This window comes from Amphiprion ocellaris, chromosome 20 (genome assembly GCF_022539595.1).
Source record: "Amphiprion ocellaris isolate individual 3 ecotype Okinawa chromosome 20, ASM2253959v1, whole genome shotgun sequence".
NCBI classification, from domain to species: Eukaryota; Metazoa; Chordata; class Actinopteri; family Pomacentridae; genus Amphiprion; species Amphiprion ocellaris.
Window position 1 is genome coordinate 27,773,864 of NC_072785.1, and position 26,518 is coordinate 27,800,381.

A 26,518-nucleotide genomic window follows, 5' to 3' on the forward strand; every position below is an offset into this window, starting at 1 on the left:
TTTGTACTTTTCTTTACAGAGAGTCATCGTTAATCAGCGACAATCTTTGGGTTGAGGCCTGAGCTCCATCACAGCTATCTGAATATTTTTATTTTACTTTTGGTAAAGTAGCATTTAGATTTTTGGTGTTGAGAAAAATATGAATAAACTAGGCTAGTAGGTATTGGTCAGTTCCGTTAGCTTGCTATTAGCTTAGCTTTTGTCTTGTGTTTACTAGTGTAATATTACGTTTCATAGATTATTTGATGGACAGTTCAGTCTTGAATATAAGATAAATTTCATGCCTGTACCACGTCTGAATTAAGGTAGTTGGCAGGTTTATGAGGTTTGTTATCTTAAAAGAAAATAAAATCTCCATTTTTCAGAGCTAGCAAATGTGAAAATAGAAATAATCCTCAGATTTTTAGCTTCATGATGGGTCAAGTTTGTTTGCAAATTACAGTTTTGTAAGGAATATTAAATTAACCTAAGCTTAAAAGCTTAATATGGAAAAAAAAACTGTAGGTTTTTATTTTTAAAAATTTGCCAAAAATAGACTCTTTGCACTAATAAAATTCTGCAAGAAAATGAAAACTCTGCACTACTTATCACAACCGAGAAGCTAATAATGACACAAGTGCAACTTGTAGTCGCCTGACAAAAATTCTGGGAGTTTTCGGTTAAACTGCAGGCTGTGTTTACACAGAGCAGAGCATAGAAATAAATAAAAAAGTTAAATAGTGAATTATCTATATTATGTAGAGGCACCATTTTTTTATCCAGTAGGCTCTTGGAACAATGTTGTACATTTAATGTTCAGATATTTACATTTTTGCACAATAAATAATCAAGGAAATTCATTTTAGTTTCCTCTTTTTCTGATTTATGGCCTGTAATGCTGTTATACCGTACAACAGAGATTTCTGAGTTCTCTCTACTTGTGTCACATTTGAATGAAGCTACGAGGAACACAAAGCAACCTACGTCTGAATGACAAAATGCCGTCACTTTAAGAGACTGATGAAGCAGCAAAGTTGTCTGATAAGAACTCTTTACAAATCCACGTCTTCAGAACATTTCTGGTTTATAAAATAATGATGAGCGAGAGCCTGAGGGACGGGAAAGCTTGTCTGATTCCATGGTTTCACTCACAGATCTTTCTCTCATGACATCACTATAATCTCCAAAATCACAACTGACAAGAATAATAATGACAAGACAGTAATCTGTTCCGTCTGTCCTCGGCAAAGTGACTCATCGCAGCGGTGAAAAAGAGAAACGGTGGTCCTTCAAAAAGCTTCCCCGCATTCTTCGGCGATCCACTTTCATCTGCAACTCACTTTCGATTCTTTCCCACCTGTGACTTGTTTTAAAAAAAGAGCTGTGTCTCCTCCGGCTGCTGTTTTTTTTCCCTTTCTTTTAATGCTTCAAACGTCTTTGATTTAAGAACCATGTAACCATCTTGGCATCGACCCCGAAACAAGCGGAAGAGTCGACCTCGCTGTGTTTTTCTTAGTGCGATTTTGCCCTACACCTTCACTGAAGTTAGTAATTGGAATTCCACTTACAGTAGCATGTTCCTTTGAGAGGGTTGCCCTGGTAGCGATTCTCCACTTCACACCTGAGATGAAGGAAGAGACGAGAGGAGGGTGGATGGATGAACAGAAACGAGGGGTAAAAGAAAACGAGTGAAAAGTGTTGACCTTCAGCCACAGTCAACGCTGTAAAGTCAGAAAACAGACTGAAAGAAGCTGAAATTAAAACCCTCTGCTGTCAAAAACTTTAGTAATTTAAGACAAAAATAACCTCATTTTCATACTGATGACCGTTCATTTGTGAAACTTTATCTCAACTTTTTTAAATGGATTTTCGGGAAGCCCTATGATAATGAAGGCCGGGGTTAAGATAAGTGCTGAAAATATAGCTGCAAGCGCTAATGAACAGCTGCTGCTACAGTGTGCCAAAAGCAGGAAGAAACTGCAGGATATGGTGAGTCTCTCAGCACATTAATGTGTGGCCTTGCAGGTCTTTGTGAAATAACATTTTTTTTTTTTTTTTTTAAAAACTTGAATTTTGTGTGGTTCAGCACTTTTTGCTTAAGTTTTCTCTCGATTGTTGTCTTACTAATGAGTGCATTACAAGATTTAGCAAATAAAACTTTCTTTTTTATACTTGTGAAGCTGAGTTGGGTTTTAAAGTCCAACAACATCCCAACAAACTCACATTGCTGCTCCTAACATTGAATGCTTTCAGAGTACATATAGTTAAGCCCAGAATTATCGATTCCCATGTTAAATTTAGATTTTTCGTCAATTTTTATTTGACCAACAGGTTTCTTTTGAATTGAAACTACATAAATAAGTGACAAAAGACATCGCTTTAGACCTATTAATTTGAAATTTAAACCATTTTGGTGCGTTTTTTTGTTTGTATTTTTATAAAAAAAAACGCCATGTCAAAAATTATTCATACCCTTTCTCAGTATGTAAACACTTCTTTTACTTGCGAACCAGCTTTCTGCATCATTTCACTAAGATTTTGCTAGGATCTCTGGGTTTTTTGAGGTTGGAAAGCTTGTCATTGCTCTGGTCTTCAGTTTCCTAGAATGAGATTCAGGTCTGGATTCCAAAATGTTGGTACAGTTGTCTTTTAAGCAGTTTTCGATTACTTTGGTTGCACGTTTCAGATCTTTGTCTTTTTCGATGGTCCAAGTTTTTCTGCAGACTACCTCAAGTTTTTCTCTAGAATCTTAAAGTTGTCCTCGTTTCTCACGATGCCATTTAACTTTGACGAGGTTTTCTGGTCCATCGGCTGAAAAACACCAAAAAAGCTTCACATTCCCACCATATTTGACTGTAAGGATGGTGTTATTGGCCTTTAATGTTTCTCCTTTCTTTCCTACCTGTGTCCAAACAACTCCAATTTCATCTCATCCAACTACAGAACTAAAGACTAAAAGCTTTCTTCTTTGTCCAGGTGATTTTTTGTGCATCTGTCTTACAGAAGTGAAGTCTTTCTTGGTCTTTGTCCATGAAGGATCATCCTGGCTAGTTGCTAATAGAGTGTCTGATTGACATGTTGGTACCACAACAGCTCAGATTCATCAGGACGGTCTTGGTGTTGATACCTTGGTTCTTCGTGGCCCTCATTCTTGCCAATGCAGGAGCTACTTTTGGCTTTTTACAATGTCCTTTTAAATTGTTCTCAGCGTGGAACGCCTTGTACTTTCTGCCACTGACACTTAGAAACCCTTGAATATGACTTTATAGCCTTTCCTTGTCTTGTGAGCAGCCACAATGAGCAGCTCTCGGTGATGGACCTTAATAGAAAGCTCACTCAGCTCTTTGCTTTTAGCTATAAACTGCATCTGACTATTAACTGACTAAAGAACTACTGCATCAGCTGTTCTAAATGTATAGTGTGTTAGAAGACTCTTGAACATAGTAGAAATTGCATCGTGAATGGTGCAGAAGTTGCATTTTCTCAATTTGTCATGATTTTAAGGACTTGGTTTTAGTACATAAATCATAGAAAAGAACAAAAACGCACAGACGTTGTCTTACTCTCCTTTGTCACTAGTTAATACAACTGATCCAATAAAAATTCAATAAGAAATCAAAATTAGGCATGTGTATGAATAATTTGGGGCTTAAAGTACATATACTCTAGCAGTTTTCTGGTCTGTTTTGTGTTATTAATTGGGAATCATCCCAAAAAAGCATAACACTGAAATCTCCATTGCTTAGGTTCTTCTGATCAAAACACCAGTGAAGTTTCAGAGTTCAAAGAAATCGGCTCTTGGAGAAGTTCCCTTAGTGAAAGAGAATTATTTGAAGGATCTCCAGAGGCCAAAAGTCTGAGAATGTGGGTTCACAAATAATGCATCTAGTGAACACAAAAATGACCATTAAACCAGTAAACACCACACCCAGAATTTAACTGTGGGCAGTTAAAGGATTTCTCTGAAACTGCAGACACAGCAGAGTTGGAAAGAAAAACAAGGTGGAAACACAGAGGAGGACGGATGAGCGTCGTAAAATGTGAAACTCACAGGTGGCATCGATCTCCTTTGATGCCTTTGGTGGTGCAGAAGCACTTGCCGTTGTTGGGGTTGCACATGCTGGCATGGCCATTGCACTTGCAGGCTGAGGGAAAGAATTAAAACATGAAAAACTGTCTTTTTCTACACCTGCAATCAAACACAGAAGACTGTTATTTAACATTAAATGCATGGCATGTTCTGTATAGAAAGGTCAGAATAAACTAGTTGTATTTTACCCTTTAGTCAACATATAATCCTGCAGACACCGTATTTGCATGCACGACCTTTTCCTTTATGTCCTGTACAGTTTAGTTTAGTTCCCTCGTTGTCACTACAGGTTTGGATTTAGCAATAAACTACAACTGACAATTAACTGAATAAAAAACTCCTGCATCAGCTGTTTTAAATTCATAGTGTGTCAGAAGACTCTTGAACATTGTAGACATTGTATCTTGAATGGTACAGAAGCTGCATTTTCTCAATTTGTCACAATTTTAAGGACTTAGTTTTAGTAAATAAATCATTAAAAAGAACAAAGACACACAGAAATAGTTGTTTTATTGTCTTTGTCACTTGTTAATGTAATTTCCAGCCAGAAGAAACCTATTAGTCCAACAAAAATCCAGTAAAAAAAATCAAAATTAGGCATGTGTATGAACCATTTGGGGCTTAAACCACATATATTGTAGCAGACCCAACATTAAATGCACTGCATGCTCTGTATATAAAGGTGAGAATAAGCTAGTTGACCCAGATTTGATTCAGAACATGTATTTTACCCTTTCCATATAATCTTGCAGATGCCGCATTTGCATGCATGACCTTTTCCTCTACGTCCTATACGCATTTTAGTTTATTTCCCTCATTCTGACTACACATTTGGATTTACACAGTCTGTTCTGGCAGCCTCTGATACCGCCTGATATGAACCACCTTACGCTCGAATGCGGCGTTTTGTAATAACGCAGAAGTCCGTTAACAAAGCGGCATCAGTAAAGGCTTTGAAATCTCCCAGCAGATTCCCCAGGAGCCGTCTCTCTTCAGAAGTGCACACAGACTCTCAGAAATGCTGCTCACTGCTCAGGTACAAACAACAGTCGGAGCTTTCCTGCATGTTACACCCTGTCGCACAGAGACAACACTCTCCATCTCCAGGCAAAAAAACAAAGAGGATACAGAATAAAAAAAGCAGTCCAGCTCAAATACAGGAGTTTAGATGTATGGTTGGTGCCGTGCAAGGAGATGTTTCACATCTCGAGAGGGGATTTTTGTGGTTGTTAACTAGGGTTGGGTATTTTGTGTTCCGATTCTGCTCATCGATTTTGGTTCTTAACAATTCCTGATTCAGATTCTTTGAGGAGCAGGTGATCAGGGTTAAAACAACAGTAAAATCCTGCTTTTATATATATGAATGAGCCATAATAATCAAACAGCTGGCAATTAACTGAGCCCAATCCTAAGATCAGGGTTGAATAGAGTAACTTTGCATTGATCGGTATCGACAGGAAACTCAACCCAATCCTTTGAATACACCCACTTTCACACTGTTAACAAGCCTCAGTAATGTCGATTTCATACATCACTGCCTTACAGAAATACCGTCTTAATTCATCCTTACTTTAATTTGTTACTGTGTGCTGGCAAGAGGACATTTAGCATCACAGAAGTCTTTGTCATGGTGCCCCTTTACTAGCTAAACTCGCACAATATTCTCTGCTTACCAACATGGAAGTGGCTGCCTTTGCTGGTTATTATAGTATTAAATAGTACTACAGCCAATCTACAACAATTGAAGAGTGCATTATGTAGGAAAATGGTTTCAGGTATCAGCAGATACTAAATATTAAATGATTCGGTTCAGAAGCAAAACAAAACACGAAAAATACATACTTGGTTTGGACATCCCTGGATATAACATACTATATTATAGTATAACAATCAAGGGCACATTTTTCTACAAGTATTTTTTATTTTTAATACTCCAGTACAATTTCCTGTTTATACTTATGTACTTTAAGCAACATTTTCTATGCAGCTTGGTGTTAATACTTTTACTTTAGTAGGCACTCCCTTCGAAAACAATCGCCTAATTTAGCAAATGATGCTACAGATTGCTTATAACAGGAACAGGATTGGACTTGTTCAACTAAATTTGCCAAAGTAAACCCCAAAAATATTCAAGAAAACAAAACAAACAAAACGTGTAGCTCTGTGCTTCTACCAGTGGTAAGTGGAGTTTAGCGTGACCTGCTGTTAAGGATGCAGTCTTTATTCTATTCTGTGACATCGAACGCAACACACGGACCCAACAGGAACATGATTGGACTTGTTAAATTAAAGTTCCTGAAGTAAACCCCCCAAAACTCAAGGAATCACAAAAAATAGACCACTCACACTGTGGTTACAATGCTCTATCAAGCTCTGTGTTTCTGCTACTAACATTTTTCAATGGTCAGATGATGTGAAATATGCAGGAGAATGTTGTAGTAACATGAACAAGGACTCCCTACTTTGCTTCTTTGAACTGTTCTTCTTTGTTCAACCAGATAACCATAAAATAATTGTGTTAATTATTATAGTTGCTGTGTTTTTTAACCAGTGAGATTAGCAGATCCTCTTAAAGGAAGGTGGTGACGTAGATTAGACAGTTTGTCCTGAGAAGTAAAACAGTCACAGTAAAGTGTCGCTATAAGGGAAATAAAGTTACTTTAGTCAATAAGAAGAATAGTTACTGAAAGTCTGTGTGTTGTGTTCAATGTCACAGAAGAGAGTAAAGACGATACTACGACATCCTTAAGAGCAGGTTTCCATTAAACTCCACTTACCACTGGTAGATGTTAGCAGCAGAAACACATACAGGTCTTGTTTGTTTAGGTTTCTTGAGTATTTTTTGGGTTTACTTTGGTAAATTTAGTTGAACAATTCCAATCCTGTTCCTGTTACAAGCATTTTGCAGCAGCATTTGCTAAATTAGATGATTGTTTTGGGACAATCACACAATTTGAGCCATTTATCTGCTAATCAAGCTACTCAGCCACAAGTGATTATGTTAACTGAGAATAATGAATAATGAAACTCAGACGTGGAAAGTGAAATTTGTTAAGAACCCGATGAGCAGAATTTCAACTAAACTTTGTTAGCGATTCATTTAGAATTAGAGTTTTGAGAGAGTTGGTTCTTGACGCCCAAACTTATCATTAAAACCTGCTAAACATCTGTTATTGCTGGTGACTTTGAGGACCAGTTTCATCACAACTGAACAAGTCTTCATGATTCTCATCCTTTCCATTCATGTAAGTGAGGGGAAAAACAGCCGTCATCATGATTTAACCCCTCGTCATGTTGATTATTTAATATTAACGTCCTCTCCTACTCGGTCTGATAATTCCTGTTGAGGAAAACTAATGAGACATGAAGCAATACATGTCTTCAACATCGCAGAGGGGCACTTTGCTGCACATCCACAAGCATAAACAAGAAATGCATAATTCTGACACGATATAGACACTTAATGCAGAGAGTCTGGTTTATTGATTGACTGTCACTGATGCAGAACCCAGTAAATATATGTATATTCCAGAGGGACACAGAGGGAAGGGGAAAAAAAACAGAAAACCGCACAATATACCAGTATATTACCGGCTGAGTGTAAGCTAAAATAACCCGTCGAAGGATTGATTTGTTGTCCGATTGACTGACTGTCAGTATTAGCTGTAAAGGAGTAAATCTTTAATATCCCGAGGGAAGGGTTTACGCCGCGGCCAGGAATCAGGAAAATGGCCCACATAAAAATGAACAGTAAAACAGTGACAAGTTAAATGAAGCCGTGCGCGGAGAGGTTGGTGATTTAGTAGCCGGCGGATACTCACGCTGGCAGCTGCCACCGTTGGTCGGATCTCCGTAGAAGCCGGAGATGCAGCTCTCGCAATGCCGACCGGTCGTCAGGTCCTCGCACTTCTCACACACGCTCTCGTTGACACACTGACTGTGACCATTACACTGACAAGCTGCCAGAAGAGACAACAAAAGCACACACCACATGAGCATCGCACACCGGAACCACATTTTAAAATAAAAAATAGAAAAAAATTTTTAGAACAAACAGCCCCAGGCCCAAACATGAGTGAATTTGTTTGTTAATTTGTAAGTACAGAAAGTGATGTTCAGCACGACTCCACTGGTGCAGAGACTCTCGTGATACAAATAATGTTAATTAAATATTCTCTATGCCTGCCAGGTTTGTTTTGTAAAGAATTAACCGCACGGATTTGTTGAATTGTGAGAGGTCACAAAGACAGCGCGGTTTATTGGCAGGCGGTTCTGTTAGTGTAGGCTCAGAATGAAAAAGCAAAACAATCCTACGGATATTCTCAGATATTTTTGGATGTTGGAGGAGTTCTTTACAATAATTTTACACATGAAGATCATTGTAGTTGTCAAGAGAAGTACTACCAAGCATTAGCATAGGCAAAAACAGTTGTATTAGTATAATTTCTGCTGCTCTCAAAGGAACCTTCTAGAATTAATATAATGACTTTGATGTTTCTCTAACAAACTACAGGAGTGGTTTTTGAAATCAGAGGAACAAAACAATATTTCTATCTATTCATAACGTTTACCTTTCTTTTTGCATTTAGCATTTCTGCAGCTTTTACAGTATTAGAAATGGAAAGTAGAGATATGAACACCTTTTCTTCGTTGCTTTGATATCGATCTTTAACTTAGATGCTTTTGTTCTCTCTTTTATGTGTTTTTATGGAAGTTATAATACAAATCACTGACGAAAAAGGAGAACTGGTGGGTTTGAAAGAAAATTTTCTTTTTTAAAAACAAGAACTAAAACTTTAATAACTTAAAAAAAAAAAAAAAAATACCAGATTGTCAAACTTTCTGATGGTTGTTGAATTAATCATTTGTGACAGGCGGTTACTTTAGAAAAAAAGACCAAATCTAAGTCTAAAATGTTGATATTTCATCAAGATCACATTATTCTTCAGGTGTCATAAAAGAATTTGCCATAATTAAAGTGTTTGCACCAGTTTTTGTCAGAAAAAAATCTATTATTAGAACAAAATTCTTGTAAAAATTGGCGCAATCGAGAAGAGAAGATTGACTCAGCTGCAACCAACAATCAAAAATTCAGAGACTTTTTTACTAAACTGTAGACTGTGTAAGTAAATAATAAAATATTTAAAGTAAGTAGAGCCACCATTTGTCTAGTATTGGCATCACAGCACATAGAAAATGTTAAACATGAGGATTCTAGGTTTTGTAGTTATTTTTGTAAAATAAATAATCAGCAAAATCCAATTGTTTCCCCCCCTTTTTATACAATTTATGGCATTACAACTGAATCATACTGCATAACCGTCATGACCTGGAATAAGGAATTTATCCTCGGGGATCAATAAAGTATTTCTGATCACATTTTTGAGTTTTCTATATTTTCAGTGATGTTTGTGCTGTTTCCATAGCGGTGCAAAATTTTATATTGAATTAAATAATGGGTCCACATTGAGTAAAAATGTGACAAGAGCCCAAAAATATAATTAAAAATCACCTAGAAATTGCTTCAGAGGGGTTTTAAAAATGACAGTAATGCAGCAGTTACGTGGGGGAGTCGTAACAGAAAGATTAAAAACTAAAATGACAAAATTAATTATAGCAAAGCCTGAGAAATCTTGATTTTGGGACAAGCTCGAAATACACATGGCATTTCAATTATTGTTTGTAGCCTCCAGAAAAAATTTCCTTCAGAGCTACAGATCACATACTTAAAATTCATATTCTCCTTTTTAAGTGGAAATAAATGAGCAGAAATAGCATTTAAACACTACTTAGAGTCAAGCTTCTCCTACCTGGGCAGTGGATGAAGGACCAGTTGTACTTGGCTTCGCTGGGGCACATGCTGGCGTTGAGGGCCGGCTGGGGGCTGGCAGGCAGGCCAGGCAGGGTGGACGGGGCCGGGACCGAGGTCTGGAAGGGCCCCCGGTAGGAGCCCTCGATGCACTGGCCTTTGCCCGTGTTACTGGAGTCGGTGCACCAGCCGCAGCCTGGCTGGTCTAAACATTGGCCGCATGTTCTGTAGCCGGAGCAGTTCTCAGCTGAGCCCAAACACAACACAGGGAAAAATACATTTAACCAGTGTTTTCTGATTCATAAAACTTCTGCATTTTTAAAATTAAGCTGCGTTATATGGCAAAAAACTACACTGGGTGCTAGATGACAGATAAACAGTAAGAAAAACTGTCTAGTATAAGAGTGAAATTGAACTGTAAAACTGGCAGGAAACAGCTGATTTTTAATGGAATATCTCCATAGGGCTACAGAGGAACATTTCCAGCAACCATCACTCCTGTGTTCTAATGCTACATTGTGTTAGCTAATGGTGTTGAAAGGCTAATTGATGATTAGAAAACCCTTGTGCAGTTATGTTAGCACATGAATAAAAGTGTGAGTTTTCATGGAAAACATGAAATTGTCTGGCTGACTCCAAACTTTTGAACGGTGGTCTTATTTAAAAATTTGACAAAAATAAACAGTGTGCTTAAACAAGGTTCTCTCAAAAACTAAAAAATTCTGCACTCTTCAGTGCAACCAGGAAGACATTAGTGACTCAACTGTGACCAACAGTTATGCACCATTAATTAATGAACTCTGAGCAAATCCAAGGTTGCCGTTTTGACCGGTTTTTAGTCTTCAAGCTAAAGCGAAAACCAACAAGAATGCACATGTATGACAATGTTAAACTATTCCTTTAAATAGAAGATAAGTGTGGACTCTGTTCAGCTTTGGTCTGGTTTGTGTTTCATTGGTTTTTTTGATGTTTATACATACTTTTCACGGCAATCTACAACTTTGTTTATTTGTATGCCTTGTGTAAACAGGGCACTACCAGTAAATTTTCTCTGTTAAGATGAAGATTTCACTTAGTAAATCAATTTGCGCTGCATAAAACCTCTTAAGCAACGCTACTACAGCACCAGCAGCTTGATGTATGAGTTGTAAGTAAGTGAAGTCCAAACCTTTAGATGAATAACAGCCGCAACACCTCTAGAAAGCACTTCATTTAGCTAACTCCTGAGCCACTGGTTCCATCCACCTGCTCCTCATAACTATTTGTCTATATAATAATTCCCATCTCTCAGCCCTCGAGGGGGTTTCTCTACTTAAGGCTGGAAGCAGCAATCTCTACTTAATTGATCTGCCAGGTTAAATAAATGAAAATTGCTTTCGGCCACGCTGACAAAAACAAAGTGGCGGCACAAGACTAAGTTATCAAACTGTTAAACCAGATTATTAATCCTCATCTTGTCTACTTGAGGGCCGCAGTTTAATTCGCTCAACCCAACGAAGGTTAAAAAATGTTGCAAACATTTAAAGATGCTCATATTATGCAAAATTTTAGCCTCTTTTTAAGTCTGATGAAGACATCCAGAGCTGCACTGATTGAGTGCTGAAGGACTACACGAGCAGACTTCAGATTGATGCTCTTATTTTCGGGTGGCAGTTTCCTCGCTTCCTAAATTGCTGCCAGTGAATCCTGACTGTGGTAGTTACACATGCGGCCGCCGCAACTTCATCAGAGGTTTAAGTAGGAGGCTGAGACAATTTCACGTGTCGGACAGAGAGGTTTCTTCTGCGCTGATTTGTTTTGGAGTAACGGCAAGAAGATGACTGCCATAAGGAAATGCACAGGGTGATAAAAGCAAACATGTTACATATAATAAATGGGGCTTGAAAGATGCCGATGCGACGGCAGCAAAGCAAGCAAAATCATGATGATGGGGCTTCAGTGTACTGGTCATTACTTTGAGAAGAATCTTCCTCAGAATGGCCTTGTAATTTAGTACCTTCACGAATGTTCTTAAATCAAAGAAAGCTCGTTTTCCACACAATTAGTTAAAATATGAACTCACGACATATACACTATTGTTCAAAAGTTTGGGGTCATTTATAAACGTAGTTATTTTTGAAATAAAAGCATTTGTTTCTCAACGAAGATGATATTAAATTGAAATATTCTAGCATTAAATGTACGACATGGTTCCAAAAGTCTAAATGAGAAAAAAAATGGTGGCTCTACATAATATAGACATTCAAATATTTAACTTTTTTATTTGTCTCTATACTTGCCCCATCTACTCTGTGTAAACACAGCCGGCAGTTCAACCAAAAAGTCCCTGAATTTTTTTCAGGCGGCTGTAGGTCGTACTTGTGTCATTAGTGGATTCTCGGTTTCAGTAAGGACTGCAGAATTTTCTGTTTTCTACAAAATTTGGTTCTGGCAAAGGGTTTATGTTTAGCAAATTTTTAAAAATAAAAGTCAGGGTTTTTTTGTATGATGTTTTTAAGCTTAGGTTTACCTGATATTCCACACAGAATCATAATTTGCAGATAATTTGATCCATCGTAAAGCTAAAAATCTGAGGATTATTTCTATTTTCACAGTCGCTAGCTCTGACAAATGGAGATTTTATTTTCTTTTAAGATAACAAACCTCACAAACCTGTCAACTACCGTCATTCAGACGTGGTACAGGCAGGAAATTATCACACACCACTGTTGAAAAGTTTGGGGTCACTTAGAAATGTCCTTATTGTTGAAAGAAAATATTTTTTTTCAATGAAGATAATATTAAATTAATGATATCTTTACCTGTATTACTACTTAAAAGTACCAAAGAATGTAAAAACACAGCAAATACAGTTGCATAAGGGGGTAGTTTCTGTCTACATACTGCACACTGAAAAAGACGGACATAAACTTTTTTTTTTTAACTTTACACTTAACAATAAGACTACTTTTGGACTTATCTGTCATAGTATTTATGCAGTTGTGGTGCGTTTACACAACATGCAATGAATTGCAATGATTCCACACATTAATTAATCCCACACTTAATTTAAAGGTAACTTACGTGGACAGGTGTTCATGGTGTACCACTCCATACACTGTCCGAAGGGGAAGGAGGCCACGTAGGCGTTGGAGTCGACACATTGCTTCATGTTGCTGCACCACATGCACTCCGAGCTGCTGCTGGTGCATTCGCTGCAGGTGGTCCGCATGGCGCATGGGGTCCGGCACTGCTTGGCGCTGTGGTTGGCTGAAAAGAAATACAAAAGAAAGCAGATTTTAATGCCTCTGCGGGACTCGAACCTCATCTGGTGGAGCTCTACCTGCTGGATCCCGATAAACAAGGTGCTACTATGTTCACCAGGCAGAAAATTCCCAGAATTAAAACACGTTTTATGATCTGCAAAAGGCTCCGAGGTTCATTATGAAATACTTTAAGATACGGGTCAAACACTCAGAACAACAATCCAGCTGAAATTTAAAAAGGTAGAATTTTTACCATAAGTTGCACCATGAATCTCATATCTATTTACAAATCTGCCATCTAGTATATTCAATATCAGCCCAATAACAGCCTTTATTTGACAAATTCGACAGTAAGAGTGAGTGAGATTAAGAATTAAGACTTCTAAGAGAGGCTCAGTTGCATTTTTTCATCCTGGACGTCAACATCGTCATTCTGACTAGTCGTAGTTACACTGTAACTGGTCAGAATTTATATTCCAGATATCTCTAACATCATTCTGATCAGATAAATCAGTCATTCAATCGAGATAAGTCAGAATAATAGTTGCAGATATCTCAGAAATCATTCTAACTAGTCGTAATTTTTGTGCATGATGCTGCTCATGCCAAACTTCCCGTTGGATGTTGGTGGAGCAAATGATTTGAACAGCGTTAGAAGAAGAAATGGAGGCTGCTGTGGTGGATAAGCTGTAAAACAGAAAAAGTTCAATACCAAGGAGATTGTGGGGAACAAAAGCTTCGTTCATTAGACACTCGCCATCGAAATTTACTAGAACTCTGGCCTCAGGTTGCTCTGACATGACGGTAAAACAGCTATCAGATATCTTCAATGTCATTTGTCAAGAACTCTATTACAAGAGTTCTGTAATTAGATTTTGAAGAGTCTGACATATCTGCATCATTCTGACAAACTTCATTAAAGATACCTGAAAAGGACAATGTAGATATATTGAATGTAGGGGAATTAAAGATATCTGAAATTGGAATTAAAACTAGTTATATCTGCTGCAGATGTGCAGAATTCACAAATATCTGCAGCTGAATTGCAGGTATCTCTAATAAGAAAGCCCCGTCCTTGGAAAAATGACAATGTTGATATCTGAAATGTTATTTTTGACCAGGCAGAATTAAATAAGGGACATAATGTAATACATATCCAGGTATCATCTAGATATTAAATGTGAAAACTGTTTGCTATATTACTTCGCACTATTATCTGTGTATGCTGTGAAAAACCACAAGATACGAGGTTGATATCCAGCTGTAGTCTGGCTTTTCTCTTACAGAGTGATCTCAAAAGACACAAAACTAGGCTGGATCTTTAATTAACTGTTTGCAAAGTTAACGTATAAATGCGTGGAAGCACTACTGATGATGATATAGTTAATTAAAAGAATAGAGTCTGGGCTTTAACCCTCCTGTTATGGTTGCGGGTAAAACTGGCTCATTTTAAAGTAAAAAAAATCCCCCCAAAAAAGAAGAAACTTCCCTCTTCTGCTTGGCTTAATAAGTGTAATCAATATATAAAATAAAAATGGGTCATTTCACATATTTGCATCCTGAACAGAAGAGGGGTTTTGTGTTAATTTATCAACTCCATAAAAAGAAAACAATTCAAAATGTAAAATAAAATTTTAAAAAGATCAGTGTCATGTAAAACTACTGTATTTTATATGCAGGTCTTTCCAATGTACATTTAAAAAAGTTTTAATGTGCATCAACAAGTGAATTATCCTCATTGAACCATGATCTATGAGAGGTAAAGAACACTATTAACACTAAATATTGATAGAAATGGTTAATAATGGAGTTAATGATGAAATATAAACAATGTTTATTGGGATTTTTTTGGTTTCTGGACAATTAAACATGCTCCAGGAACATCACTGCTGTTCCTAAGAAATGATCCTAACAAGAGGGTTAATGGCAATGTATTTTCAAATGTGCTTATTTGAATTTGAATGTCTTTATTGTCATTGCACAGCTGCAAATTTTAGGGAAACTCCTCTCGGTGGTGCAAAAAGAATAAAAGCTAAAAGGATGAACAGACCCAATAGCTCATATAGAATAAATAAACTGTTAACAGCATTGATACACAGACACTACACAGTTCCATCTGGATAGTAATACTGAACTTTCTATTCAATCATTTGTGTTTTTGGTTCACTTTATATAGTCTAATGGCTGTCTACACGTATGAAATTTATTGTTTTACAGTGTTTAGCTCAAATAAAACATCTAAAAGTGCATTCTTAGCTCACCTGGCCGTTCACACAGGCTGCCGTTCACCGGGTTGATGCAGGTTTGTGCTTTCAGGCCGCTGGACGCCGGCTCGGCCAGATATCCGCAGAAGCCGGCGTCGCTCGGCTCGCCTGGCAGCCACTGCAGGGTGGTGTTGGTGAAGGGCGACATGTCCTCCCAGCACCAGTAGGAAACGTTGATTTTCCTGAGCCCCACCCAGGGCGTGACAGTGGCTTTGTACTGCCAAAACAAAGTCAAAACAAGGAGTTTAAACATTTAGATCCGTTGCTCGTAAAAGCATCACTGAGGTCAGGTGGTCTTAACTGAAAATCTGTTAGTATTACAAGGTTGTGTTGTCATCTTTTTACTCTAAATGGTTCCAACATTACGTTGAGAGCCACAACTTTAGCTCCCTCGCCGAAGACTAATGTGACATTTGGCGAAAATCAATGTCAAAAAAGGCAGTTTGATAACAATCTTTCATCTCAGGAATCCCAAATTTGCCCTCGATGTAAGGCAGAAAACGTCAGAGCAATTCTTCACGCTTATCGACAAAAATTCCACCGGACGGACAGGAGCGGCAACAAAAGCAGGTTTACTCCACTTGACAAGAGGGGCTTTGTTATCTAACCCGTCTCCAATCAATGGAAATGCTGCTGCAGTCGTAATAAACAAAGAATCTCTCGCAGACATGAGACGAATTACTGCACCATCCAGATTTAATTCCTTTTCTCGGATTGATTGATCTCATCTGGGAATAGCAAGACCTTCTAAACAGCACAAACTCTGCAGGTTTTAGAGAAAAGCTGCTCTACGGACCCTTTCAGCATCATTAAGTGAGGCAAATGAACCCTAACACACCATGCAGCTACTGTTTTTTGCTTCATGATACAATAAAGACTCACATACTCTCATTTTCTATAACGTATCTACAAAGTCTCTCTGTGTAATCATGATTTTAGCTTAAATTACACGATCGGCTGCAATATTGATGCTTAAAATGCTTTGCTCATAGAAAACAGTACATACAGACACAATTATTCGGTTTCAGCTTGGGCATTGTTGTATTTCCTGCATGTTCACTCTGTTTAAAATGTCTAAAATATATTATTCACATTATATACCTTGGTATTACCCTACATGAACTCAAATACTGCACCTTCTATCTGACTATCTGACTGTTATTAAACATGTCTGAACATTGATTGTGCAACACCGATATTGTGAAAACTTGGTATTACCAGAAATGGATTTGTTTTTGTAAAGAGAAGCTCTAAATCTGGAACAAGAGTCATCTGTGGGGGTAGCTAGCTTGACATTTTGCTACAAATCTCACTTCATTTCACTCTTTTCATAGCATTTCTGGTCACAAATCTGTCTGAGGTGGAGACTAGAGGCTTCTCTGTGAACAGCTAACTAGCTAGCATCTAGCGTAGCCTGCATGTGAGGTGTTTAGGGAACGTAGGTAAATTGTAGCATCAGTCAAGGTTCAGAAAGTGAGCCTTTTTGGGTATAATTTTATTTATATTATGACTTTCGGAATGCACTTACTGAGGAGGAACCTGACTTTAACTCTTATTCTGGTGCAAATTTGTACATTACAATGGATAAGGTAACTTTATTGATCCTTAACTGGGGATATTTGTAGGATATGAAAGTGCAAGGCAAATATTTTATTTTTAAAATCAACGTATAATCGCAAACAATACTTGTAATGTTCATCAGTTGCATGGAAATAATATGGCTACAGAAAGGATGGCTAACAGCAAAACCACTATCAGCAGTGTCTTCCAATTGTTAGCAACACAAATAATATTTTTTACTATTAAATCTGCACCAAATACCTCTGTATGATGAGCGCAAAGCCACATCTGAATGTTTTTTTCAAGTGTTTTGCTGTGTTTTTTTGTGGCATTTTTTAACTATTTTCCATTTCTGATGCAGATATTCTCCTATAAAATCACCCCACTCATTAGCATTAGCTTTAGCATTAGCATAGCATGATTGATTCTTTCAAAATAGAATCAAGTATCTGAGGTGTGGCACAAAAACTAAACATTGCAGTTTTTTCCAATATCATGCATCCATACTTCATATTTCTGTATCTAAACAGAGTTTTACTGTTGAATTTTGAAAACTAATGTTATTCCAGAGCAGTTAAGCTTCGATTGGTCTCCACCTGTGAGCACAAGGATTACCTGTAACCAACCACCGGAGCTAAATCAGACCAACAGGGGAAATCTACACAACTTCATTAGTATGGATGGAAAAAGCTTCTTAATTTCAGCCTGACTTTGTGGGGGGTTTTTTTGTCTTACTCAGCTTCAGTATTAGATTTGGCTTGTGGTGGCTTTAGGGCCTTTTGTAGTTACTGTTTCATATTTTTTTTTGTGCATGCGTGGCCTCAGTGCAAGTATCTGGACAGATTTAGCTACAATGAGGCCGTTAATGTGGGGCTCTAATTTATCTTTTTTGTCAGGATTTTTCTGCACATTTAGTCGAGCCATAATACATTTTCATTCTCCACTTATCTTCTGCTTATTTTCCTAATTAACCTTCTGAACCCCCAGCAATACTTTTTGCTCCTTTCACATTTTGACTCAAAAGGGTTCATTTTTATGTAATATAAAGTCCTGTTCCTCTATGGAAGTCAAAAAAAAAAACTCAAAAATGTTTTCTGCAGCGTTAGAGTTGTTCAATAAATTCCAAAAAAAGAGATTTGTTTTACAAAAATTGGAAAAACATGGAACCAACATGTATAAAATTTTTTCAAGTTGCCTGACATACTGTAAATATTTTACTACTTGCATTTTTTATAAAAAAAAAAAAGAAACGCTAATCTAATGTTAAAAAAAAAAAGGAAAAAAAGCCAAAATTAACATTATCAATCAATTTTTTTGTCATGTGACTATTGGTCACAGCTGTCAGTCACAGCTTCTTATTTTTTCACAGGAGTGCAGGATTTATTGTCATTGTTTTATTTTATTTATTTATTTATTTATTTATTTTTAAACAAGATTTTGGGCAAATTGTTTGTTTTTGAATAAAGAGATTTTCACAAAATATTATGATTTTAGCTTAGTTTGTGAGTTTTCCTGACGCAACAATACATAACAGGACTGTCAGAAAGTTAACGTTCTATTTTTTTCTGTTTTTACAGTTTATGTTTCGGATAAATAATGTCATTTTCGGGATTTTCTTGAAAGGTAAAATTAATTTTGTTTTTAAACAATCTCACACAAAGGGTTTATTTTTGATGAATTTTAAAATGATACATGCAGAACAAACTGATTTCGATGAAATATTGCGATTTTAAGATTACATTTGGTTAATTTTCCTGATGAAACGTAAAGTTGCACATGTTACGTTCAAGGACCATCAGAAAAGTGGAAATCCAAAGATTTTATTTGTTTTTGCAGCTTCTAGTTCTGACAGTGTAATTTTGATTTTTTTTTTTTTAAGTCATGCCTTTCACACTTACTAGCAAGTTTTGGGGTTCATAGGATTAATCATTGAACGCATAAAATGTAATAAAATCATAAAAAAACATATTTTAGAGAGGAGATTAAGGTATTTAAATCTCTTTTTTGTCTGTGGAAAAGTCAAAAACTTGAAATTAAGTGACAAAAGTGGAGACGATGAAACCGTAGAATGTTCAGTAGTTTTCCATGAAAAATGACTTGAAATGATTCCAACCACAACTGACTTAAAGTTGAAACTGGGTAATGAGACCCAGTGGATTTCTTGCTCATGTCAGCTTTAATGACATACTCGGTTAATTCTATGTGTTATTTCTATGTGTAGGAGACACAGAAGACAGCCAGCACTCTACATCTGTCCATCCTGTCCACATCTGATGATCTAAACAGCCTCTCTCAATGGTTAGTCGATGCTTGGGATAGATTTCTGTGTCTTTGCTCTAATGGAGCGGCTAAGAAATGTCTGAGCTCTGAGGAAAAAATCTGTTAATGGAAGATTTGTTTCACATTAAACGGTCCAAAAATCACAGAGAGGGAAAAAAAAGACACTCATCCAGATTACAAAAAGCAAAGATCTCAAAGCGAAGACCAAAAGCAATAAGTTTAAAAAGGTGTAGAGCTGCAAGTTCATGAATCAGAGATAACATGAGAAATCTTTGTGGACACTTTTCTGATCCCGTGTGTTGTTTTTTGTTTTTTTTTTTTTGCATGATTGTTTCAACATCTTTCAAAGAAGCAGCCCTTTCTACATCATTACTTACTTAACTAATCTAATAGTCTCCAGTCTCTGCCTGATGTGATCTTTCTGCGGTAATTATCTATTTTATCTTCGGCCCTCTCTGTGCGTCGCTATCTCGTTCGCTTCTAGTCTGATGACCCAATTTTCCCAAGGAGAATATTAAAATTTCTCTAATCCAATAATTAAAATCCTGGTTCAATCCCCTCCTCCTCCTCCTCCTCCTCCTCTTCCTCTTTCTTACCACCACACTCATGATCTGCAGCTCCTTCAGCACGAAGTCCACCTTCTTCTGTGTGGTCAGCGATGCCAGGACAGCGTTGTGGCTCCTGCAGGCCAGCTTGGCGTTGTCGTAAGAGTCTTTGGCCGTGATGAACTTCAGGCAGGAGTTTCCCACCAGATGCCAGCTTTCACCGCAGACGTTCTCTGCAACAGCAAGAACAGATGTTGGTATGATATATGCAATGCAGGCTGGCAAACTGGGATCTATCCGTCTCCTTATCTGACCTTCGTTATCGAAACAGCCCCAAAAAAGCAGAGGAGAAAAGCTCAAAATCCACAAAAGGAAACAAAACTTCTGCAAAAAGAAGTAAAATCTACCATTAAATGCAAAATCAAGTGATTTCTGCTCAAGGATCAGTAAAATATTTCTGATTCTGATTCTAATTCTGAAGTCCTCGCAGAAAAAAACCCAAATATCACGACAAACAGAAGCAAAAATCCACATAATCTCTGCTAAAACAAGCAAAATCTAACATAAGATGCTGTCCTCACACAAAAATGCAACATCACTACAAAAATTTACTCCATAAAATGCAAAATCACTACAAAAAGACACAAAATTACCAGATAAAAAAACTAAAAATCACAAAGATACAAAGGATACAAAATCCACAAAAAGACACAAAAATCCTGGCTTAAAGAAGTAAAATCTACCATAAGAGGCAAAGTATTGACAAAAAATTGCAAAATCACTACAAAAAAGACAAAAAACTACCAAATAAAAACCACCACAAGAAACCCCACAATCCACAAACACACTCAAAATCTCTGCAAAGATTCAAAAGCCCTACAGAAACAACAAAAAATCTTCCCCAAAAAACCTGAGTCACCACAAAAAAGGTGTAAAATCACTACAGAGATTCAAAACCACCACAAAAAAGATGTAATATCACCATTAAAAGACCTAAAAATCACCACAATAAAGATGCAAAATCCACAAAAAGAGACAAAATCTTTGCTGAATTCAGTAAAATCCATTCCATAAAATGCAAAATCATTCCCAAAAAAAAAAAAAAATTACTACAAAATCACGTCATATCACTAAGATTCAAAAGCCCTACAGAAAAACTAAAAATCACAACAAAAAGAAGCAAAATTCTCTGCTAAAAGATGGAAAATTTACCATGAGATGCAAAATCCTCACGAAAAATGCTAAATCACTACAAAAAGACACAAAACTACCACATAAAGACCTAAAAATCACCACAAAAAAACTCACAATCCACAAAGAGACTAGGAAAAGTTCAGCTGATCAGCGTTTTGATCGCTTTACCCCAAAGTATTTTACAAGAAATGAGAGAAAAAACTGAAATAAAGAAATAAATGTAAACATAATTCAGCCTTTAATGATCTTAGATTTACCTTCCAGGCTTCTGAGCATTTGAATCACCCCCCTGAAGGCGCATTATAATTGTAGCATCTACTGTTGTTATCTGCATTTAAATATTGTACATTTGCTATAAACAAAAGCATCTGTGCTCAGTATTTTTATTTCATTCTGATCCCTATTAGCCCTGGGCTCTTTTTAGGACAATTTTAGTGTATTTTAGTCACAGCAATAACAAACAAAATGCACAACTGTGGGGCTGCACAACTAAATAAGTGTTTGTCAGAATCACAGCTTTGGTTTTTACAAATAAATCAACAGAATCAACTGAAATATTGAGGTTTAAACACAAAAAGCTTCAGTAAGTTTTGAAAATGTGTTTTTTTTTTTTTTTTTTAAATCTCCAACTTGGCCCCATATTGTCAACTTTCCAAAATGTCTTTAAAAACCCTCGTAAGTCAGGAAAAATTTATAAAGTGTTCTGCATGTGTACGTTATGTACGGATAACGAATCGCGTGACCTAAATATGTAGCCGGCGGCGGGAATTGATCGGATCATTTCCAACAGATAAGTTCCGGTAAGTCCTCAGCGGTGGATTTGTAGTAGGATTGCAATCATGTGATCGTCAGCAGGCAGCTGATGTAGTGTTCACTTGTTGTCATGGTAACAGTGATGCCGTGCCGCTATCTCACAATGATACAGAAATCTTTAACAAATCCATGGATCCAAACTATAAGCCGCATCACTGTCAAAATCTAATCACTTGGTCCTTGTATCATTTAAGACCTTCCTTGAAAATTTCATCCAAATCCGTTGGTCTGTTTTTGACTGATGTTGCTAACAGACAGACAGACAGACAAACGTACGCCGACCATCACATAACTCCACGGCGTTCCTTGGCGGAGTAAAAATACTATAGTAAAAAATCTATAGTATGTAGAGTACCAATTGTTTTTCCAGTGTTGGTAACACTTAGGAAAAATGTTGTGCATGTTCGGTCCAGGTTTTATTAAATTTTTGGAAAATATAGAATCAAATAACATCAAATTAGTCTTTAAATTTTTATGATTTATGGTATTATAACTTTTGTATACAGCACAGAAGACATTTGTTAGCTGTTTCTACTTCTAGTCATGGTTGTGCTGTTTCTAGAGAGGCGCAGGACTTTATATTGGTGTGAAAAATGAGCCCACAGTGAGGAAAAACATCCAGAAACTGCTTTGAGGTCATGTATGTCCAAGTATGTAAACATACATTAACTTTGTAGTAGGGATGTTAACTTCCAAAATAAAGGTTTTATTTCCATTTAACCACAGTTACCTGGCAGCGAGATGCACTCTTGGTTGCGAGGTTCCCACTGACAGTTCTGGTCGACGGCGCAGCTCTTGCAGCTGGTTTTCTTGTTGCACACATACGAGGGGTTGTCCTTGGGACAAACTTCGTATTCCGCTATGGCCCCCTGAGAAAAGAAAGCGGAAAACAAACAAAAAAAAAAAAGGCGTCAACTGTCAACTCTTTGGACTCCGAGAGAAAAATCATTACATTTCACGCTTCATAAATGACAACCGTTCAGATGGAACAAAATGAAATCTTGTGTCATTATGAACAGGAGGCGACAGAATTTATGAGGAGCACACGGTTCCTTCCAGATTCATAAGAATTTCATTGAAAAAGATGGAAGTTTTGGACAAAAACGCACAAAAGAAAAGCTTTTTCTTAATTTTTTGGAACACATCAATTTGAATAGAAATACAGTGACCCGTATTAATCAAATACTTCACAGACAAGTGCAGATAAGAACGCCTGAGGAGACACGTGAACTGTTTGTCTGACAGCATTGAAATGAGCACTGATTTAATCACAGATTGGAAAATCAAAGTCAGTACAGCGAACAGGAACGTGCTTCATCACGCCTGGATTTGATCATTACTCAAATCTGACATGTTCCTATTTATAAGGTGAAGTGAGCCTCGTACGGAATGAAAAGAAAGACTCGTTATGACAACATTTGTGTGTCCTATTCAAGCCAAAGTTTGTGGGGCCGCTGCGGGGAATGATTGTGTCGGAGCGTTTATTATTCTGGGCTTCAAAAAGCCCCACAACTGTTCGAGATTTAAGGGCACTGTGTATTTGTGTGTTACAAAGAGTCCTAAAATTACATTTCAACCTGAATGACAAACTGTTATTTGGTGGTATTTTTTGTCAAAGTGAAGATAAACACATTAACATCAGATTTTAAAGTTTTGTAGCAAACTAAAACATCCTTTATGTTTAATGTCCAAAACAGACCATTAACAACCATTTTCCCCAAGAAAAAATGGCAAATATAGATGGTACAGAATTAAAAAGCATCTTTTTGGGTGAATATATGTGAACATACAGTCAGATGTGACGTCTTTTAACCCTCCTGTCGTCCTGCGGGTCAAGTTGACTCGTTTTAAAGTTTGAAAATGGGGGAAAAAATATATTTTCACAGTGAAAACTTCTACATGTTCACCATTTTTGGGAATTTTTTTAACATTCTTAGGTGCAAAAAAACAAATGCTAAAAAAAAACGTTTCTTTGAGAACATTCGGAAAAAAATCAACCAAAAAAATCCACCAAAATCCAGCGAAATTCACTGGATTTTGGTTGATTTTTTCTGAATGTCCTCAAAGAAAATATCAGAACTTTTACTGATATATATGGAATCACTTTAGATATTTTTAGGATTTTTTTGGAAGATGTTTATTCATTTCTTGAAAATATTTACTTTTTTAACATTTCTTGCCAAATTTGGGTATTTAAAAAAAAAAAAAAACTTTAAGGGAAACTTTTAAGGAATTTTTGGAATTGTGTTCCTGAAGATTTTGCAAATTGCTATAAATGTGGGGAAATTTTTGCTGAGTTTTTGGATTTTTTTCAGACAAGGGAACAACTTTTTTTGGTGCCAGTAAATGAAGACAACAGGAGGGTTAAACCTGTCAAAGTTATCAGGGTTAGGCTTTCTTACCGAAGCCGAGGTGCAGTTGCTTCCCAGAGAAACACACTGGACCGAACACCACTGGCAGCCGTTGGTGTTTGCAGTGCAGCTGTAGCAGTCGGTATACTGGTCACATCTTTCATTGTCAGCATCTGTAAAGTTAATAATAACAAGGTACAGAATTATGTCTTTAATAAAATGTCATAACAATACAGACTAAAACTGTTATTCAAGTGTTTCTTCTGGAGTGTGCAGCTTCCAGATACACTGACGGAAGATTACTAGCTCCACTTTTATCTGTTTTTCTTTATGTTTCTATAAAACCACTGACCTCCAAAACCTGCAAGTATGTTTAAAAGGCATTTAGCAAAGCGAGAAGAACTTTCCAATGCAGTGCCACTTCAGGAAAATGGAGCAAAATTTAAAGTTAAGATTCTACATATCTATTCAGAAATTCACCAAAAATAAACCATTTGCAGCAACCATTTGTTGTGAAAAACAAAAAATTCTGCGCTTCTTGACACAACCATGAAGCCATCAGTGATGGAGCTGTGATCAACAGTTAGGAGACAAAAATTCTTGACATAATTCAGCTGAACTGCAGGCAGTGTTGACACAAATCGAGTATGCAAATTATTTAAATATCTGTATTATGTAGAAACAGACATATGCTAGTACTGGCAACACCTTGTATAACACCTGTATACTTTGAAAAATGCCATATGTGTTAATTCCTTTTTTTCCTAACCACAAAATAAGTAATAATCAGAGACATTAAACCTTCATTTCTTTTCACTTTTGGTTTTATCAGGAAAATTTTTCAACTTTATGCTTAAAAACAGGACAGGTAATCAAAATCGCTTTCTTGCACACGTCTTCTAAAAGTCTACATTTAAAAAATCCTCAAAAATAACACATTTTCAGCAGAATCTTTTTTTTAAAAAAAATAAAAAAATTCTCCACTCTTTAGCACAACTGAGAAATCACAACTGACTCTGTTGGGACCAACAATCACATGACAAAAATCCAGCATTCGGATGAACGGCAATCAGTGTAAAATGGAAAGTGGTGAAAGTAGTGAAATATTTATAGTATGTAGAACCAATTAGAAAAAATATTGATCCCAGTTTTTGGGAACTCAACTTCGTGTTGGCATTATAACATTAACATACGATGCAAAACAAATTTCTGCATTCTCTCTACTTCCAGTCATGGTTGTGTTGTTCCCACAGAGCTGCAGGAATTTATATTGCAGTGACAAATGAGCTCATAGTGAAGAAAAATGTGACAGGAGCTTTAAAAAAAAAAAAAAAAAAAAGCGCCAAAAAATTGCTTTTGGTTTAAGGGGTTAAATTATATTTACACAAAAACTATTTCCAAATCTTCAAATACAGGATCATAAGCCTTACTGATGATCTTACTTACTATTCTAAGCTATTTTCTTTTAAATAAATTATTAGTAATACAAAGGAAATCTTTTTTTTTTTTTTCAAAAGTATTGTTGGGTTTTTATCAGTGCAGGTACTCAATGTTGACCTAAAGTTTCAACTATGGCCAATTTTTCTTTGAGAATCTGAACAAAATGTCTAAAATAAATCCAAGATCATTTGTTTACTTCTTTCATTCTTACAAGGCAGCTGTAACTCTGGCGATTCTGATTCTGAGGTGAACCACGGCTCAGTAAAACCTTCCTGGGCATGAGGTTTCTTCTGGGGTAACTAGGACAGGGTGACTGTCAGACAGCAGCAAAGCAAAGCAAAGGGCCTCCCTGGCATTAAATGTGCCTGAAAAAAGATATTCTGGGGCGCAGTTTCCATCTGCCAGCGCTTCTGTAGCTGCCGACACCGGAAAATGAGACCGCCGTGTTCAGGAGGGTTTTTTTATTTTTTATTTTGTGCTTATTTATTTATTTATTTTCCAAACTGAAGAAAATCCTTGGCGAGAAGCGAGTAGACCCGGCTGAACCGTCCCTCATGATTACCTCCTGCCGTCCTGGATGACAGCGAGGGCGGCTCAGAACTGGGACAGTCATTGTGAGGAGACGATAATAAACTGTTAGAAATGTGGTGAAGAGTTTGTAAAGGGCACGTTAACCGGCACGGCATGTACACTCAAAAACACGTGTTCATAAAGAAAGGGCTCCATCTAACAGTTATTACATTATGAGTTCTTTTTTCTATGTATTTTTGGATTATTTAGCTCATCATTTAGTTTGTAAAAGAATATAGTAGAAAATGACACTAAAGCCCAACATCTTTGCAAAAACACAAGGTGAGATCAACACAATAAATCTTTTTTTTCACTCGAGGGCTTTCTGGATGTTTAATGGGAGCCTTTTAGGGCCACTCAGCTTTGTTTAGGGTCCAT

At 36.8% G+C, this 26,518-nt stretch overlaps 1 protein-coding gene across 1 annotated transcript in view; it reads right to left on the reverse strand.

The window, feature by feature from the left end:
- atrn (attractin) overlaps positions 1-26,518 on the reverse strand; it is a 205,906-nt gene that overhangs the window by 113,696 nt on the left and 65,692 nt on the right. Inside the window, exons 13-21 of the mRNA XM_023271357.3 lie at positions 24,182-24,303; positions 22,510-22,648; positions 19,824-20,005; positions 15,385-15,604; positions 12,942-13,127; positions 9,880-10,125; positions 7,891-8,028; positions 4,031-4,124; positions 1,548-1,600 (exon numbers count right to left, since the gene is read on the reverse strand). Coding sequence (XP_023127125.1) covers positions 1,548-1,600; positions 4,031-4,124; positions 7,891-8,028; positions 9,880-10,125; positions 12,942-13,127; positions 15,385-15,604; positions 19,824-20,005; positions 22,510-22,648; positions 24,182-24,303 — 1,380 coding nt within the window. The remainder of the gene's footprint in view (positions 1-1,547; positions 1,601-4,030; positions 4,125-7,890; positions 8,029-9,879; positions 10,126-12,941; positions 13,128-15,384; positions 15,605-19,823; positions 20,006-22,509; positions 22,649-24,181; positions 24,304-26,518) is intronic.